This window comes from Macaca mulatta, chromosome 14 (genome assembly GCF_049350105.2).
Source record: "Macaca mulatta isolate MMU2019108-1 chromosome 14, T2T-MMU8v2.0, whole genome shotgun sequence".
Taxonomy (NCBI): Eukaryota; Metazoa; Chordata; class Mammalia; order Primates; family Cercopithecidae; genus Macaca; species Macaca mulatta.
The window spans coordinates 38,218,095-38,234,797 of NC_133419.1; the positions used below are offsets into that span (position 1 = coordinate 38,218,095).

A 16,703-nucleotide genomic window follows, 5' to 3' on the forward strand; every position below is an offset into this window, starting at 1 on the left:
AAGGCACAGAAACAGATTGTCAGCCATTCCGGCAGGTAACACCACTATTGTATATTGGCCTTTGAGATTTTTTTTTCAGTTTTTTGGGTTTTTTTTTCATGTCTGACACCTATGGTTCCACTGGACCCCATGGCTCTACCTGGACCCTCCAATCCTGCCCCTGTGGCCCCACCCCCACCCAGAAACAATTTAGCCCACAGGAGGACAGCTTTGACCCCCTAAAATTTCATCTCTGCCCCAACCAATCAGCAGCAAGCCTAGCCACTGGCACTCCTTTCCCCAAAATGCCTTTGAAAAACTCCTAACCTATGAGCATTGGGTAGATTGATTTGAGTACTAACTCAATCTCCCCCGTGGCATGGCTGGCCTCATGTCTATTAAACTCCTTTTTTTACTGTAATACCATAGTCTTTCTTTGAGCAGCAGGCAGGAAGAACCCCTCAGGCAGTTACAGTAAAGTCACATGCATTTGAGATAGCTATATTCATTTCACAAAAACCCCAGAGCTATTTCTCTGCAAGTCAATAGGTCCATTTTGCATATGACAGGCAAAACAGAACAAAGACATGCTTCTTAAACATATAAATCCTGTGAGCTCTTCTCCCACCTGTGTATATGAGTTATGAATTTGGGTGACCTTAGGGAAGGAAACTTAGTCTCTCTTGGGCATAGAATGCATTTCGGAAGATGATGTGGTGGTGGCTTAATTGCTCTAAGGCAGCTGTTTTGACAGGGCTGTTTGGAAGCCATTCTGACCTGGCAGCCCTGATACTGTTGGGATATCCTAACACAGCTTGAAAAAAAACAACTCACCAAATCTTGCTAGTTCTTTTTATAATTACCAAGAAATAGTGAAACAACTACACTCACCCCATCTCTGATTTGCATCGCAGGCTCCCACCTCTGAGGATTCAAGAATGGATGTAGCAAGGCTTAGAACGGGGGGCAAAATGTCACATGGGTGAGGCATATTTATTTTGCACATTACTTGAATTAAGAAAAACACACACAATTTTTGCTTTATGACAAGGCTTTGTAAAAATGGCCTCTGCACCAAACCAAATCTGTTTTTTGCACCATCATAAAATCTCCATCTTCAAGTAAATATATGGCTCTCTGCAAGAAAGGAAGAACTCTCTACTTTGTCTTGACATGTACAAGATGAATAGATTTTAGAGGGTCCCAACAGTTACTTGTGAGTTTTCACTTCCTCTTGTGGAATGTTTCCTTTGAAACAAAAAAGTGCGTTATAGCTTTAGACCGAAGGGCTGTAATCTGATTAAGTAGGTGGTAAAGACTGCCATGAGAGAAGCATAAAGAATTGTGGGGCAATATTCTTTTTTTTTTTTTTTGGCTGTGCAACGTACTCCATCCCTGGATTACTGAGAAAACTGAGCAGCCTGTCTCCACGGAAATAAAATATTTTCTTCAAGTTATAGCTTTTTAAATCTCAATTTTCTATAAGAAATATTATTAAAGTCAGAGATTAATACAAAAATACTTCAGTACCAATTCAAAGAGATAAAGCAAGCATTTATCATTCTGATATTGAGGATTAATAGAAGAACAAATATTTAGGTTCATATGTATATCAAACTATACAGTGATTTTTTTTCTCCATTTTGGTCCTGCCAGTTATATGTTGAGAATGTTGCATATTAAAGTTAGTGACAAAAATGAGAGTATAATTATGTCAAAATTTCACACGAGAGCTAAATTATAATTAGTACATAAAAATCTTGTCTCTAGTATAATTTAAAGTCTTTCATTTTCACCCATATGTTTGGAAACATGTACCTGCTAGGCTTGGAGTGTTCGGATTTCAGTTGATAGAGACTGGAGAATATAGCCAGCAACTTTCTGTCCTACAGGTCGTGTATATTCCGTTTGAATACAGATTCTACATTCTCCTCCATCCTCCCTGCCTCTCAAAATTTCGTTGTCTTTTACAGGACTATTTCTAGGTCGTGTTATGGTCACCCTGACCCCAGGCACTCCCTATGCTGGTCCATCCAAACTCAGAGCCATGATCAAGGCCCTTCTACAACACAGATCTGATTACTTCACTCTCTTTTGTGGGGTAAATATAAGACAAGAGCCAGGCAGGTGCACTGTGGAGGAGGGGAGAATGCAAGCAGAAAAAAGGAAGCCCACTGGGCACAGTGGCTCATGCCTGCAATCCCAGCAGTTTGGGAGGCCAAGGCGGGCAGATCACGAGGTCAAGAGATCAAGACCATCCTGGCCAACATGGTGAAACCCCATCTCTACTAAAAATACAAAAATTAGCTGAGCGTGGTGGCACATGCCTGTAGTCCCTGCAGCACCTGTAGCTACTTGGGAGGCTGAGGTGGGAGAATCACTTGAATCCGGGGGCAGGGGTTGCAGTGAGCTGAGATCGTCCCACTGCAGCACTCCAGCTGGACGAGAGATAAAGACTCTGTCTCAAAAAAAAAAAAAAAAAAAAAAAAAAAAAAAAAAAAAAAAAGGGAGTAGGAGACATGTACAAACTTGTAGGCATTTGAGAAAATATGTTCATTTGACTAAAACCAGAAATACATAACTCGGAAAATGTAAAATACAGATGAAAAAATGAAAGCAATCATCTTCTTAAACTTATGCAGATCTTAAACTCATTTCTCTGGCTTTAAAAGAAGAACATCAGTCTGGAGAAGCTAATGGTATGGTGTATCGGAGGCCTTGTTGGGAAAACTCTTAATTGCCTACAGGTTTAGGACCAAGCAGGGCATATAAGTGACTTCATGGTTCGGCCCCTTCCTTCTTCTCTGTTGCCTAACAATTTTAACTTCACCAATATTAAACTAATTGCAGTTTTCTAAACCTATCCTACCATTTTACCCTTTGATGATTTTCTACCTGCCTTTTTCTTTGTTGAGAATTTCCTTACTTTCTATCTATCTTACGCTGACAAACTGATTGATTCTCCAAAATGCAGCTCAAGTATTACCTCATTTCTGAGAATCATTCTTTCATCCCTTCAAGTTCCTTCCTATGTGTCATCATTAACTTTCTATGTGTGGTTTTAATGTACTTCAAGTAATGTCTTATACTTATTTTCTCGTGGCTATTGTTCCCTTTCAGACTTGATAAGTCCTCAAGGAGAGAATCTATGTCTTTTTAAAAAATCTTGATATTTCCTTACAGAGGTCCTGGCACAAAATAGATACCCAATATATGCACAACTGAATAGAAATTTATGAGGGAGTGATCACTATCCATGTCTTCCTTTCAGCTAGGACTGTGTCCCATGACAAAAGTTTTTTTGGATGATGATCATTTGTCTTGTCATTTTTTAGTTCAACAGCAAGTGCCAGGGGAAGATCAAGGAAAAACTGTCTGCATCTTGATTCCAGATTTTAAAAGCTCTGTAACCCTCACTCCGATGGTTGTGCTTGCAGAAGAGAAAACATTACCACTGGGACTAAAAAACAAAATCCTTTCACAAATGTAACTGAGTTTGTTTGCATGCTCTGGAATATAAATGTTTGAAAATCTGCAATGGCAATGAAATAAGGGATCAAGTTCTACAGGCAAAAAGCCATAGAACCAATATTCCAAAAATGGCTCATTAATTTCTTTTTTTACCCACCAACTGCACAGCTTGAGAATATATTTTAAAAATCTGATCTTGTTTTAAACTATTAAAATATTTTCCAGTGTCTAAATAGCAGCCAGTTCTTATATTATTCATGATTGCAGCCTGTCATTGTGACCAGTTTTTTCCACTACTTAATTGAGTGTAGTATCATTTCCATTTTGCTACTGCCCAATAGTACTGAAAAATGTAAGCTATAAAACTGTACTCATCAAGAAATATTAATGGAGGAGGATGTCCATATCCTTTCACAATGCTTAAAAGCTTAAGCTGTAATAATAAAAAGTTGGCATGTATTTCCTGAAAAAAATCAAAAGAAGAACTTGAAGGAAATGAAAGTAAAATCCAATAGGATTACAAAATTAGAACAGAGTTAAGGAAAAATATTTTGAGTACCAGAAGAAATCTAAAATAAATAAAAAAATATAGTTTTGATACTGCGATGTGACCCAGACAATTGGTACTCAATTATGTAATTGGAGACTCCTTGAAGAATCTAGCAGTGCACTCATTGGAGGAAGGCAATAAAAACATCTTTCCCTGAATATCCATCTAGATTTAATCAGCTAGATAAAGGGAAAAATGAACTGGTAGTTTAGAGAGAAAGCATTAGAACAAAACCTTGTCAGTCATCAGAATGGTGAGACTAAGGAAATGGAGCAACCAAATTCTTGACATGGCTGGTCTATGCTTAAAGAGGAAGGGGACAATATCATACCCTATTATTGATAACCAGAAGAAATGGTGAAGCTATTTGGTTCAAGTTGATTAGCAACATCTTCATACATAGTAAAGTGTCATAAGTCTCATTTAAAGCCACAGAGAGTTACCACACATGTTTAAGAATTTCAGATTTGAAAAGAGTTAAGGTAAAATCTCTCTCTTGGTATGTGGTTAAGAATTTCCAGGAAAGGTATTACAAAACTCAGCAAGGCTGGTATATTAGTCTGTTCTTGCATTGCTATAAATAAAAATCTGAGACTGAGTAATTCATAAAGAAAAGAGGTTTAGTTGGCTCACTGTTCTACAGGATTTATAGGAAGCATGGTGCTGACATCTGCTTGGCTTTTGGGGAGGCTTCGGGAGACTTAAAATCATGATGGAAGCTGAAAGGGGGAGCAGGCAGGTCACATGGCAAAAGCAGGAGAAACATAGAGGGAGGTGTTGCTACACACCTTAAAACAACCAGATCTTCAAAGAACTCATTTGCTATTGTGAGGATAGTACTAACCAGATGGTGCTAAACCATTTACGAGAAATCAACCCTTGTGATCCAATTACCACCCACCAGGCCTCACCTCCAACACTGGAGATTACAGTTCAATATGAGATTTGGGTGGAACATGCAAACCATATCATTTTGCCCCTGGCCCCCCAAATCTCATGTACTTCTCATATTGCAAAATACAATCATGCCTTCCCAATACTTTCTGAAAGTCTTAACTCATTCTAGCATTAACTCAAAAGTCCAAAGTCCAAAGTTTCATCTAAGACAAGGCAAGTCTCTGCCACCTATAAGCCTGTAAAATTAAAGACAATTTATGTACTTCCAAGATATAATGGGGTTATAGGCATTGGGTAATCATTCTCATTACAAAAGGGAGAAATCAGCCAAAAGAAAGGGGAGTACAGGCCCCATGCAAGTCCAAAGCCCAGCAGAGCAGTCATTAAATCTTAAGGCTCCAACATCATCTTCTTTGACTCCATATCTTGCCTCCGGGACACAATGGTACAAGGGGTGGGCTTCCAATGCCTTGGGCACCTCTGCCTCTATGGCTTTGCAAATTTGGCTCCAGAGGTTGCTGTCACAGGTGGTTGAGTGCCTGTGGCTTTTCCATGCCGAGTATGCATGCTGATGGTGGATCTACCATTATGGGGTCTGCAGGATGGTGGCCTTCATCCCACAGCACCATTAGGCAGTGCCCCAGTGGGTACTCTAAGTGGGGTCTCCAACCCATTTTCCCTCTGCACTGCCCTAGTGGAGGTTCTTTGAGAGGGCTCTGCCCCTGCAGCAGGCTTCTGCTTGGGCACCCAGGCTTTCTTATATTTGCTGTTACTTTTAATGGCAAAAACCACAATTACTTTTGCACCAACATAATACATCCTTTGAAATCTAGGCAGAGAACATCAAGCCTCATTCACTCTTGCACTCTGTGCAGCCACAGGCTTAAAGCCACATGGAAGCCACCAAGGTTTACAGTAGCTTATGCCCTCTGGAACTATGGCCCAAGCCGTACCTGGCCCCTTGGAGCCGAGGCTGGAGCCGGAGCAGCTGGGATGTGGGAGCTGCGTCCCAAGGCTACACACAGGGCAGTGGAGCCCTTGGCCCAGGAAACCATTCTTCCTTCCTAGGCCTCTGGGTCTGTGATGGGATAGGCTGCTGTGCAGATTTATGAAATGCCTTCGAAGCCTTTTTCTTGTTGTCTTGGCTATGAGCACTTGGCTTCTTCTTAGTTATACAAATATCTCTAATAAGTGGTTGATCCACAGCCTGCTTGACTTCCTCTCCTGTAAAAACTTTTTCTTTCTCTGCCTAGACATGAATAGGTTACAAAATTTTCAAACTTTGACACTCTGCTTTCCTTTTAAATATGAAAGTTCCAACTTATTTGTTTGCTCCCATATCTGATCACAGGCTGTCAGAAGCAGTCATGTTACTTCTTAAACACTTACTTTGCTGCTTAGAAATTTATTTTGTCAGATACCCTAGGTCATCACTCTCTATTTCAAACCTCCACATATCCCTAGGGCATGGACACAATCCAGCCAGGTTCTTTTGCTAAGGCATAACATATGTGACCTTTGCTTCAGTTCCCAATAAGATCCTCATTTCCATCTGATACCTCATCAGCCAGGCATTCACTGTCCATATCACCATCGGTATTTTGGTCACAACCATCTAACTTGTCTCTACAAAGTTCCAAACTTACCCCGTCTTCTTCTGAGCTCTCCAAACCCTTCCAACATTTGCCTGATACTCAGTTCCAAAGCTGCTTCTAAATTTTAATTATCTTTATAGTAATGCCCCACTTCTCAGGACTAATTTTTTGTATTCGTTTGTTCTTGCATCACTATAAGGAAATACCTGAGACTGGGTAATTTGTAAAGAAAAGAAGTTAAATTGGCTCATGGCTTTGCAGGCTATACAGGAAGCATGGCACTGACATCTGCTCAACTACTGGAGAGGCTTCAGGAACTTACAATCGTGATGGAAGGTGAAGGCAGAGCAGGCAGGTCACATGAGGAAAGCAGGAGCAAGAGAGAGAGGGGAGTGCTACGCACTTTTAAATGACTAGATCTTGCAAGAACTGTTTTTCAGTTTATCTTTGATGCACATAGTTTCATGTAATAAATCTTCAAAATAGTCAGGGAATGAATTGTAAACACCCCTCACCCCTTACCAGTTCCTCTGCTTGAGTTCTATTACTGTATATCTCCTAAAATTTATATTTAAAAAATATTTCCACCTGTTTTAAGTATTTATTTTGCCTCTTTGCTCAGCAATGGAGCCCTCTTTATCCACTGAATCCACGCTCGAAGTTTTTCTGAACATTGTTCTGTTCACAGATCCCCTTAAAACCCATATAAATTCTTCCTAGACAAATGTGGCTTTGCGTGCACATGTGTGTACATGCACACACACAAATTGTCCCACATTCACAGGCATGTGCAGTGCTATGCATACCATTTCATGGGTTGGTAAATCCCATAATTCCATCTGTGAAGACCAGGTTAAGAATTCTTGCTTTGTTGATTTGTGTTGTTCTGGTCTTAGACAACATTTTTATAAAGGGCCAGTCTGCCTCTAGTTCATCCTGCTTCTTTGTAGTGAGCACTTATGGAGTGTCTGTGGTGTGCTGTGCCAGGTTTTGCTTTAGATGACAAAGACACAAGTTTGCTGGGCTTATTTTGTTCCTTTCTCTATAGAATGTCTAGAATTACTCTGTACTCTTTTTCATCTCTACCCAAATGATCTTTGTTGGTAAAACTTTAAACACGTCACATAATTTACACATCACATATTTTAATCAAAGCACAAAAGTTTGAATTTTCTGTGAGCAAATTTCTTAATAAAAATCCTTTACTGTAAGGGTTTAAAAAGACATTGAAGACTTTGGCAAAGTTACCTGGAAAAAACAATTCTCTTTGGAGCTTTGCTCTGGCCTGCTTGGAAAAGCATCTTTTCTTCAGCCAATCAGCCTGGAATTCACTGTAATGCTCATCGGGCCATGTGATGTACACCTTATAACACAAAAAGCAAATTTCACCTCTATGGATTTTATTTCCGTTCTCCACTATTGCTCTGTTTTTGAATGCTGTTTAAGATAATCAGGGAATCCAATTATGCTTTGCTTAATTTATTTATTTTTTTAGAAGGAGTCTCGCTCCATTGCCAGGGTGGAGTGCACTGGTGCAATCTCAGCTCACTGCAACATCTGCCTCCCAGGTTCAAGCGATTCCCCTGCCTCAGCCTCCCAAGTAGCTGGGATTACAGGCAAGCAAAACCACGCCCAGCTAATTTTTTGTATTTTAGTAAAGGGTTTCACCATGTTGGCTAAGACGGTCTCAATCTCCTGACCTCGTGATCTACCCGCCTCGGCCTCCCAAAGTGCTGGGATTACAGGCGTGAGCCACCATGCCTGGCCAGCTTAATTTTTAAGATAGAGATTAAGCATAAGCTTTTGGAAAACAAGGAAGCCAAAGTAATACATCTGAGGTCTGAAGCCCTTAAATAGCACTCAAGAAATAGAGCATGGATAGATCTACAGTTCTTGACCTACATCCTCTAAACCTGGGATCCCCAAACTTTCTGTGATAACTGAAGCTAGTTATCAATTAAGATTCCTGCCAAGAATATTAGAAATAGTAATGATGCGGCTGGGTGTGGTGGCTCACGCCTATAATCCCACCACTTTGGGAGGCCAAGGTGGGCAGATCACAAGGTAAGGAGTTTGAGACCAGCCTGGCCAACATGGTGAAACCCCGTCTCTACTAAAAATACAAAAATTAGCCAGGCATGGTGGCCCGTGCCTGTAATCCCGGCTACTTGGGAGGCTAAGCCAGGAGAATTGCTTGAACCCGGGAGGCGGAGGTTGCAGTGAGCCGAGATCGCCCTACTGCATTCCGGCCTGGGCAACAGAACAAGATTCCATCTCAAAAAAGAAAAACAAAAATAGTAGTGATGATAAGGAGGACGACAGCAATAATAAAAATAACACTATTTTGAGTGTTTATAACAAGTACTATAGACATAACACATTTAATCTTTACAACTCTAGGGGGAAGATACTACTATTGTTCGCATTTTTTTCAGGTGAGAAATGTAAGAGTAAACAACATTTCTATCTAGTTAGCAAGCAGTGAAATCTGGGAGTAAAGTCCTCAAGTCGGGATGTGGACAGGAGCGTAATAAGAATCCTAGTAAATTTGGAATAGAGAAACATGGAATGGTGGCTGCCTCTGGTTTGTAGTTTTGAGAGCTGTGCTTTTGGGAATCCAAGAGCAAGGCTTGTATCTCTACATACTAATTTGACTAAAAGACATTAGTTAATGTCATTTTTTTTTTTTTAGTGTTTACTGTATGCCAGGCACTGTTAAACATTTTTATCCATATTATCCCAGTGATGCCTCACATTTCTATGAGCAAGTTCTTTTAGTATTCCTTTTTGCAAATGAATAAACTGAGGCTTAGAAGCATTACTTTTATTGTAGACAGTTTGTGTTTTCAAGGCTGCCACTCATTGAAAGAGTGACAAGTAACACTGCAAATTTTATTAAAAATAGTAGTAGTAATGATAATAGTAATAATAATAGCTGAAGCTTCCATTTACTGAGTATACTTAATTTGCACCAAGTACTATACAAACCTGGGTCCATATGTGGTTATATATGTGTGACCAAATAAAAAAGATTTATCTAAATTATTGTTGACTAGCCCCATTATTGAACGTGAGAAAGAAGGGAGACATAATTTAGAGATAATTACCTTTTTTCTGTCAAATGTCAAGCCTTTAATTCCAATGTTCACATCAAGAGCTTCAACTAGAAGTTTCCGTGCTTTTGCAGAATCCAGGTAGCAATCAGAGCACGGGCAGTTGTCTCGCAACCATACAGCTGGGTAGAGAGACTCTTCCTCATCATGCCAGAGGATTTGCATCAGACGAGTCCCGTCAAGTGCTTCCGCCTTTTGGATGGTACAAGCCATGTTTCCGGTCTTCAGGATTAAATTCTGTCAGCTACCTGCTATGACAAATCAGTGTTAAAAGGATTCTCAGGCAGATAAGATCTAAACTTGGTCTCTGGAAGTGTGAACACTTCAAGTGGACTCTGGCCTCTGCTATTCACTCAGCTGTCAGAGTCTGGGATTTGACTTATTGACGCTGGGACCTTTGTTCTGGTGAGAGTATTTCACATACTGTAAGCAGAAACACAGTGACTAAAAGTAAATGAGACATAAGTGCTAAGTCAGGATCCAAATGAAAAGAATTCCTTGTTTTTCTCACAGAAAATTCAGATAATAAGTTCAGAACCAATGACATATGCACTTTAATAATTATGTTTGCATAAAAGCTCTGGAATGTTTAAGGAAGAAAAATGTTCCACAAATTGAAAGTGTTACAATCATCCCTGTCCTATTTTAACTGGCGCCCCCTTGGACATGGCTTTTGAAAAAAATGTTTTTATGATACTAAATTAGTAAACTTGCTTTTATGAAGAGAATATTAATGCTTATTATTTACTTAAAGGCCACTATAATTCAGAATATTGTGCTGTTTCTGTTCTATCATTTGCTTTTTTACCTTTACAATACATTTTCTTAATGAAATACAGAAGTCCTTAGGTTCTGCAAGAAACTCGTTTGGTTTCTGGAGATTTTTTGTTTTACTACATATCAATAGAGTGTGCCTTGTTACTTTAGTTACTTTATTCTGAAACTTTTTGGAGTACTTGTGTATACCTTCATATTACGTGGGATTACATGACTTACTTTTTATTAAAAAATCCAGCAAATTTAAGGACATGGACTATTTACAGGAGAGGAAATTTAGTGAAACAGAGACACCATGGTATTATGCTTGAGCATCTGTGTTGATCCTGATTCCATTAGTGACTGTATATTTGACCTTCAGAAGCCATGCCAATGTTCTACATTTTACTTTCTTCATATATTATTTTCCAGTACTCTAAACTTACAAGGATGAAGTAGAACTTACACAGGAAAAGTAGAATTTATATGTGAGAAGTAGAATTCCTTAACTTCTTCCATGTAATGACTTGCTCATCGTTAACAGAAGGTGACATGTGATAATGGAAACAAGACTTCATTGCCTTGAGATGAAGGGGAGGTAGCAATGCGTGCACACGTGTGCACGCACAAACACACAGAGCTTATAATTCCCTGCCAGGCACTGCAATAGGCACTGGGGGATTTAGTGACAAGTAAGATAAAATTGCTCCCTCTGCTTCTTGAGATTACAGGAAGACTTTATGCAACATTAAGATAACTTAAAATATACTTTGCACAACATGAAAGTAAAATACTTCAAGGTGGTTTCACATACGCTTCCTCAAATCACTGGCTTGGATAATTTAGTCAAGGTATGGAGCAGAGTCAATAGGAAAAAGATTGCTTTAGCCTCACATATAGAGTTCTTCAACAATTGCATGGGTGAAATACAATTAATTGTTCTCATGCTTATTTCTGCTTCAGAACCATAATTTTTTTCTTAAAATTTGCATAGTCATAGGAGAACATTATTACTTAAAAATCATCAAAAATTATGATGTACTTTCAAACCTGAAAATTTAGCTCATAAGTCTGAGTGAGGATCATTACAGAAGTCCTAACATCAGTTTCTCTGTGGAATGGGTATAGGACATTTGAGTTTCCTGACAAGAGAAAGGGTTGGCTGGCAAGTTTTCTCACATACATTGTTTCAAAAGACAAAGATGGCTTCAATGACCCTGGAATAATACAATTAAATCCTTAACACTAAAAAAAAGAAATGTAGTACATGTTAACCTATATCAAGGGATGGCAAATAAGTTCTGTAAAATGCCAGATGCCACATCTTTTAGGCTTTGCAGTTTATATACAGTCCCTGCTGCATATTCCTGTTTTTATTTTTTAAAACACTATAAGAATGTATCAGCTATTCTTAGTTCATGGTGTGTACAAAAACAATGTAGGCCACATTTTGCCCCCAGGCAGTAGTTTGCTTATTCTTGATCAAGTTATCTAAGTTTATGCTTTCATTACAATGGAATACAATCATGCTTAAATGCAGAAAATGGCTTTCTTTCCCTTGTCATTTATAAAGTTAAACTTACTCAAATATATAATAAGTATCTTCTTAGTGCATGCTGCAGTAGAAGGTACAAAGATGACTTTGAAGTTCCAGACAACCAGGAAAAGATAATTATGAAAACAAACAAATAATAAGGCCAACATTGCTGAATGCATATTGGTTTCACCTTATTTTCCTTCCTCACTAGTACAACATTTTCTGACTAGTAAATATTTTGTCAGCTTTCTTTATAGCTAAGATTAGTTATAATTATGCCCAATGAAATATATTTGGAAGTTACTGTGTAGGGAAATTTTTAAAAAGGTGATAAGACTTGTTGTGATATGCTGTTTTCCCTATTTATTTTTTCCACTTCCTCTCTGGAATGTGAATGTAGTATTGGAGGTGAAGCAGTAATTTTGGAACCATGAGGCAAGAAGCATAAGTATAAAATCTAAAAGAAGTCAGAGTTCCCCAGGGTTCTGTGAAAACACTTTACCAGCAATAGATGGTCATGTCTGGACCTCTTTTTTTACATGATAAAAATTAAATTCCTTACTTATTTAAACCTTTATTTGCTAGCTCATCTGGGTACAGATAAGTTGGATTTAAGAAAGATTTGTGAAAGGTCATTCCACATTTAAGGTGCAGGCTGAGCCAACAACAACGATATGAAAGTACAGTGTTTGAGCAGTAGAAAACATGTTGTTTGGATCTAATTAAACTAAAGAGCTTCTGCACAGCAAAAGAAACTACCATCAGAGTGAACAGGCAACCTACAGAATGGGAGAAAATTTTTGCAATCTACTCATCTGACAAAGGGCTAATATCCAGAACCTACAAAGAACTCAAACAAATTTACAAGAAAAAAACAAACAGCCCCATCAAAAAGTGGGCAAAGGATATGAACAGACATTTCTCAAAAGAAGACATTCATACAGCCAACAGACACATGAAAAAATGCTCATCATCACTGGCCATCAGAGAAATGCAAATCAAAACCACAATGAGATACCATCTCACACCAGTTAGAATGGCAATCATTAAAAAGTCAGGAAACAACAGGTGCTGGAGAGAATGTGGAGAAATAGGAACACTTTTACACTGTTGGTGGGATTGTAAACTAGTTCAACCATTATGGAAAACAGTATGGCGATTCCTCAAGGATCTAGAACTAGAAGTACCATATGACCCAGCCATCCCATTACTGGGTATATACCCAAAGGATTATAAATTATGCTGCTATAAAGACACATGCACATGTATGTTTATTACGGCACTATTCACAATAGCAAAGACTTGGAATCAACCCAAATGTCCATCAGTGACAGACTGGATTAAGAAAATGTGGCACATATACACCATGGAATACTATGCAGCCATCAAAAAGGATGAGTTTGTGTCCTTTGTAGGAACATGGATGCAGCTGGAAACCATCATTCTTAGCAAACTATCACAAGAACAGAAAACCAAACACCGCATGTTCTCACTCATAGGTGGGAACTGAACAATGAGATCACTTGGACTCGGGAAGGGGAACATCACACACTGGGGCCTATCACGGGGAGGGGGGAGGGGGGAGGGGGGAGGGATTGCATTGGGAGTTATACCTGATGTAAATGACGAGTTGATGGGTGCTGACGAGTTGATGGGTGCAGCACAGCAACATGGCACAAGTATACATATGTAACAAACCTGCACGTTATGCACATGTACCCTAGAACTTAAAGTATAATAATAATTAAAAAAAATAAATAAAAATAAATAAATAACTAAATCTCAAAAAAAAAAAAAAAAAAAAAAAGAAAACATGTTTGGCTGGGACAAAAGGCTATAAGGGGAAATGGTGGTTGAGAGAGATTAAAAGGCATGTTGACGCCAGATCATGAAGCACCATGCATAGCAAGATAAGGAGTTTGGGTTTCATTCTATTATGAGAGGGAATTTTTATATATTTTTTTCAGGTAGCAGATTTGACAATGAAGTTGATGACAGTGTGTATGGTATATTGAAAGAAGGTTAAAGGGCTAAAATCAGATACATCGTATGGAGCTGTCATAAAAATTTAGTCTAGAAGAAATGAGAACTTGGGAGTAAAAACATATATGGGAGGATACATGTAAACTATGTTCCAAAGATATACTTTAAATTGCCTGCAGTTTATGTTCTCACAAAAAGTTTTATTATTCTCTTGGCTATTATATGAAATATCATCTTATGAAAGATAATGACTTTGTCTTCAAATTAATACCAGGGGAAAAACTGAAAAACTCCTGTGAATTTTCAGTTTTCACAAAACAACAAACTCCTGAACAACAAATGGGTCAAGGAAAAAATCAAAAGAGAAATTAAAAATATTTTGAGACAAACAAAAATAGCACACATCGTAACAAACTTTTGAGATGCAGTAAAAGTAGTTTGAAGAGGGAAGTTAATAGTGATAAATGCCTTCATAAAATATAAAAAAAGATCTTAAATAAGCAATCTAGCTTTACACTTCAAGGAACTAGATAAAAGAAGAACACACTAATCCCTAAGTTATCAGAAGGAAAGAAATAAAAAAGATTAGAGGAGAAATAAATGAAATAGAGATAAGAAAAAATTAAAACTTTTTTGAAAGGTAGAATCGACAAACCATTAACTAACCTAAGAAACAGAGAGAAGACTCAAAATCAGAAATGAAAGAGGAGACTTTACAGCTGATGCCACAGAAATACAACAGCTCGTAAGAGACTACTATGAACAGTTATATGCCAATGATTGAATAATATAGAAGAAATGAATTCATTCCTAGAAATGTACAACCTACCACGACTGAATCATGAATAGAAAATCTGAACAGAACAATAAGTATGAAGATTAAGTCAGTAATCAAAAACTTTCCAACCATGGAAACTCCAGGACCTGATGGCTTCACCAGTGAATTCCACCAAACATTAAAGAAGAATGAACATAAATTCTACTTAAACTTTCCCCAAAAACTGACAGAGAGGTAATACTTCCAAACTCATTTTATGAGGCCAGCAATACCCTCAAACCAAAGGCAGACTGGAACACTGAAAGAATAGAATATTACAGACCAATATTCCTGGTGAACATAGATGCAAAATCTTTAACAAAATACTAGCAAAAAGAATTCAATACACATTAAAAGGAAAATACAGTATAATCAAGTGGGATTTATCTCTGGGATGCAAAGATGGTTCGACACACACAAATCAGTAAATATGACACAACAATTAGCAGAATTCAGGATAAAAATTAGGTGGTCATTTCAATAGATGCAGAAGCAGCATTTGATAAAATTCAACATCCTTTTATGATAATAATTATCAACAACGATGTATAGAGGGAATGTATCTCAACATAATAAATGCCATCTGTGCCAAGCCCACAGCTAACATCATATTCACTGATGAAAAGTTGAAAACTTTTCCTCTAAGTTTGGGAACAAGACAAGAATGCCCACTCTAACCACTTCTAATGTTATAGTACCGGAAGTCCTAGCCAGAACAATTAGGCAAGAAGAAGAAATGAAAGGCATCCAAATCTGAAAGGTAGAAGTAAAATTGTCCTTGTTTTCTGATAACATGATCTTATACACAGAAAACTCTAAAGACTACAGAAAATTTTTTTAGAACTAATAAATTTAGTAATGTTGCAGGATACAAAATCAACATACAAATATTCGTAGCGTTTAGGTATAATAACAACTAACATTCTGAAAAAGGTATCAATAAAACAATTCAATTTCCAGGATCACTAAAAATACTTAGGATTATATTTAGCCAAGGAGTAAAAGATCTATACACTGAAAACTATAAGACAATGACAAAAAAAATTAAATGAGACACAGGTAAGTGGAACAATACTCTGTGTTCTTGGATTTGAATTATTAATATCAGTAAAATATCCATACTACCAAAGTCATCTACAGATTCAGTGCAATTACTATCAAAACTCCAATGACATTTATCAAATAAATTTTAAAAAGCACTCTAAAATATATATGGAACCACAAAAAATCTGAGTGGCCAAAGCAGTCTTGAGAAGGAAAAACAGAGTTGGAACTATCACATTATCAGATCCCAAAATAGCCTACAAAACTATAATAATCAAAACAGCATGGTATTGGAATAAAAAATACATATAAATCAATAGAAAGTAATAGCCTAGAAACAAATTTGTGCATTTAAGGTCAATTAATCTGTCACAAAGATCCCAAGAACACTAAATGGGGAAAAGACAGTCTCTTCAACAAATGGAGGAGTGTTACTAAATATCCAGATGAAGAAGTATAAAACTGGACCCTCATCTCACATCATACATAAAAATCAACTCAAAATGGATTACAAACTTAAACATAAAATATGAAACTTTAAAACTATTAGAAGAAAACATATGGGAAAACTCCATGACATTTGTCTGGGCATGGATTTTTTTGGATAGGAACCCAGATGAACAGGCAACAAAAGCAAAAATAAACAAATAAGATGGTATTGAATTAAATCCCTGCACAGCAAAGGAAATAATAAAGCAAGTAAGGAGACAGCCTAAAAAATGAGAAAAAATATTTCTAAAGTATCCATCTGAGGACCATCTATGTTTTTACTTATTTTAATCAAGTAAGTTAAGCAATCATCCTATATCATTCAATAAGCTAAAGTCACTTTCAAATGGAACCATGCTGACTCTTCTGTAAGCCACAGCAGGGCCCATACATCTGATAAGGGGTTAATCCAAAATATATGAGGAATTCAAACAACTCAATAGCAAGAAAACGAACTACTCAATTAAAAAAT

General features: G+C 37.6%; 1 protein-coding gene and 1 long non-coding RNA gene across 4 annotated transcripts in view; one reads left to right on the plus strand and one right to left on the minus strand.

Moving 5' to 3' along the window:
- LOC144334557 (uncharacterized) overlaps positions 1-16,703 on the plus strand; it is a 177,302-nt gene that overhangs the window by 155,789 nt on the left and 4,810 nt on the right. The window lies entirely within an intron of this gene.
- The window catches only part of BBOX1 (gamma-butyrobetaine hydroxylase 1), a 91,643-nt gene that overhangs the window by 65,708 nt on the left and 9,232 nt on the right, over positions 1-16,703 (minus strand). For all 3 annotated transcript variants that reach the window (XM_028833552.2, XM_015114605.3, XM_028833553.2), the window contains exons 2-3: positions 9,600-9,853; positions 7,741-7,855 (exon numbers count right to left, since the gene is read on the minus strand). In XM_028833552.2, coding sequence (XP_028689385.1) covers positions 7,741-7,855; positions 9,600-9,818 — 334 coding nt within the window. In that variant the 5' untranslated portion in view covers positions 9,819-9,853. The remainder of the gene's footprint in view (positions 1-7,740; positions 7,856-9,599; positions 9,854-16,703) is intronic.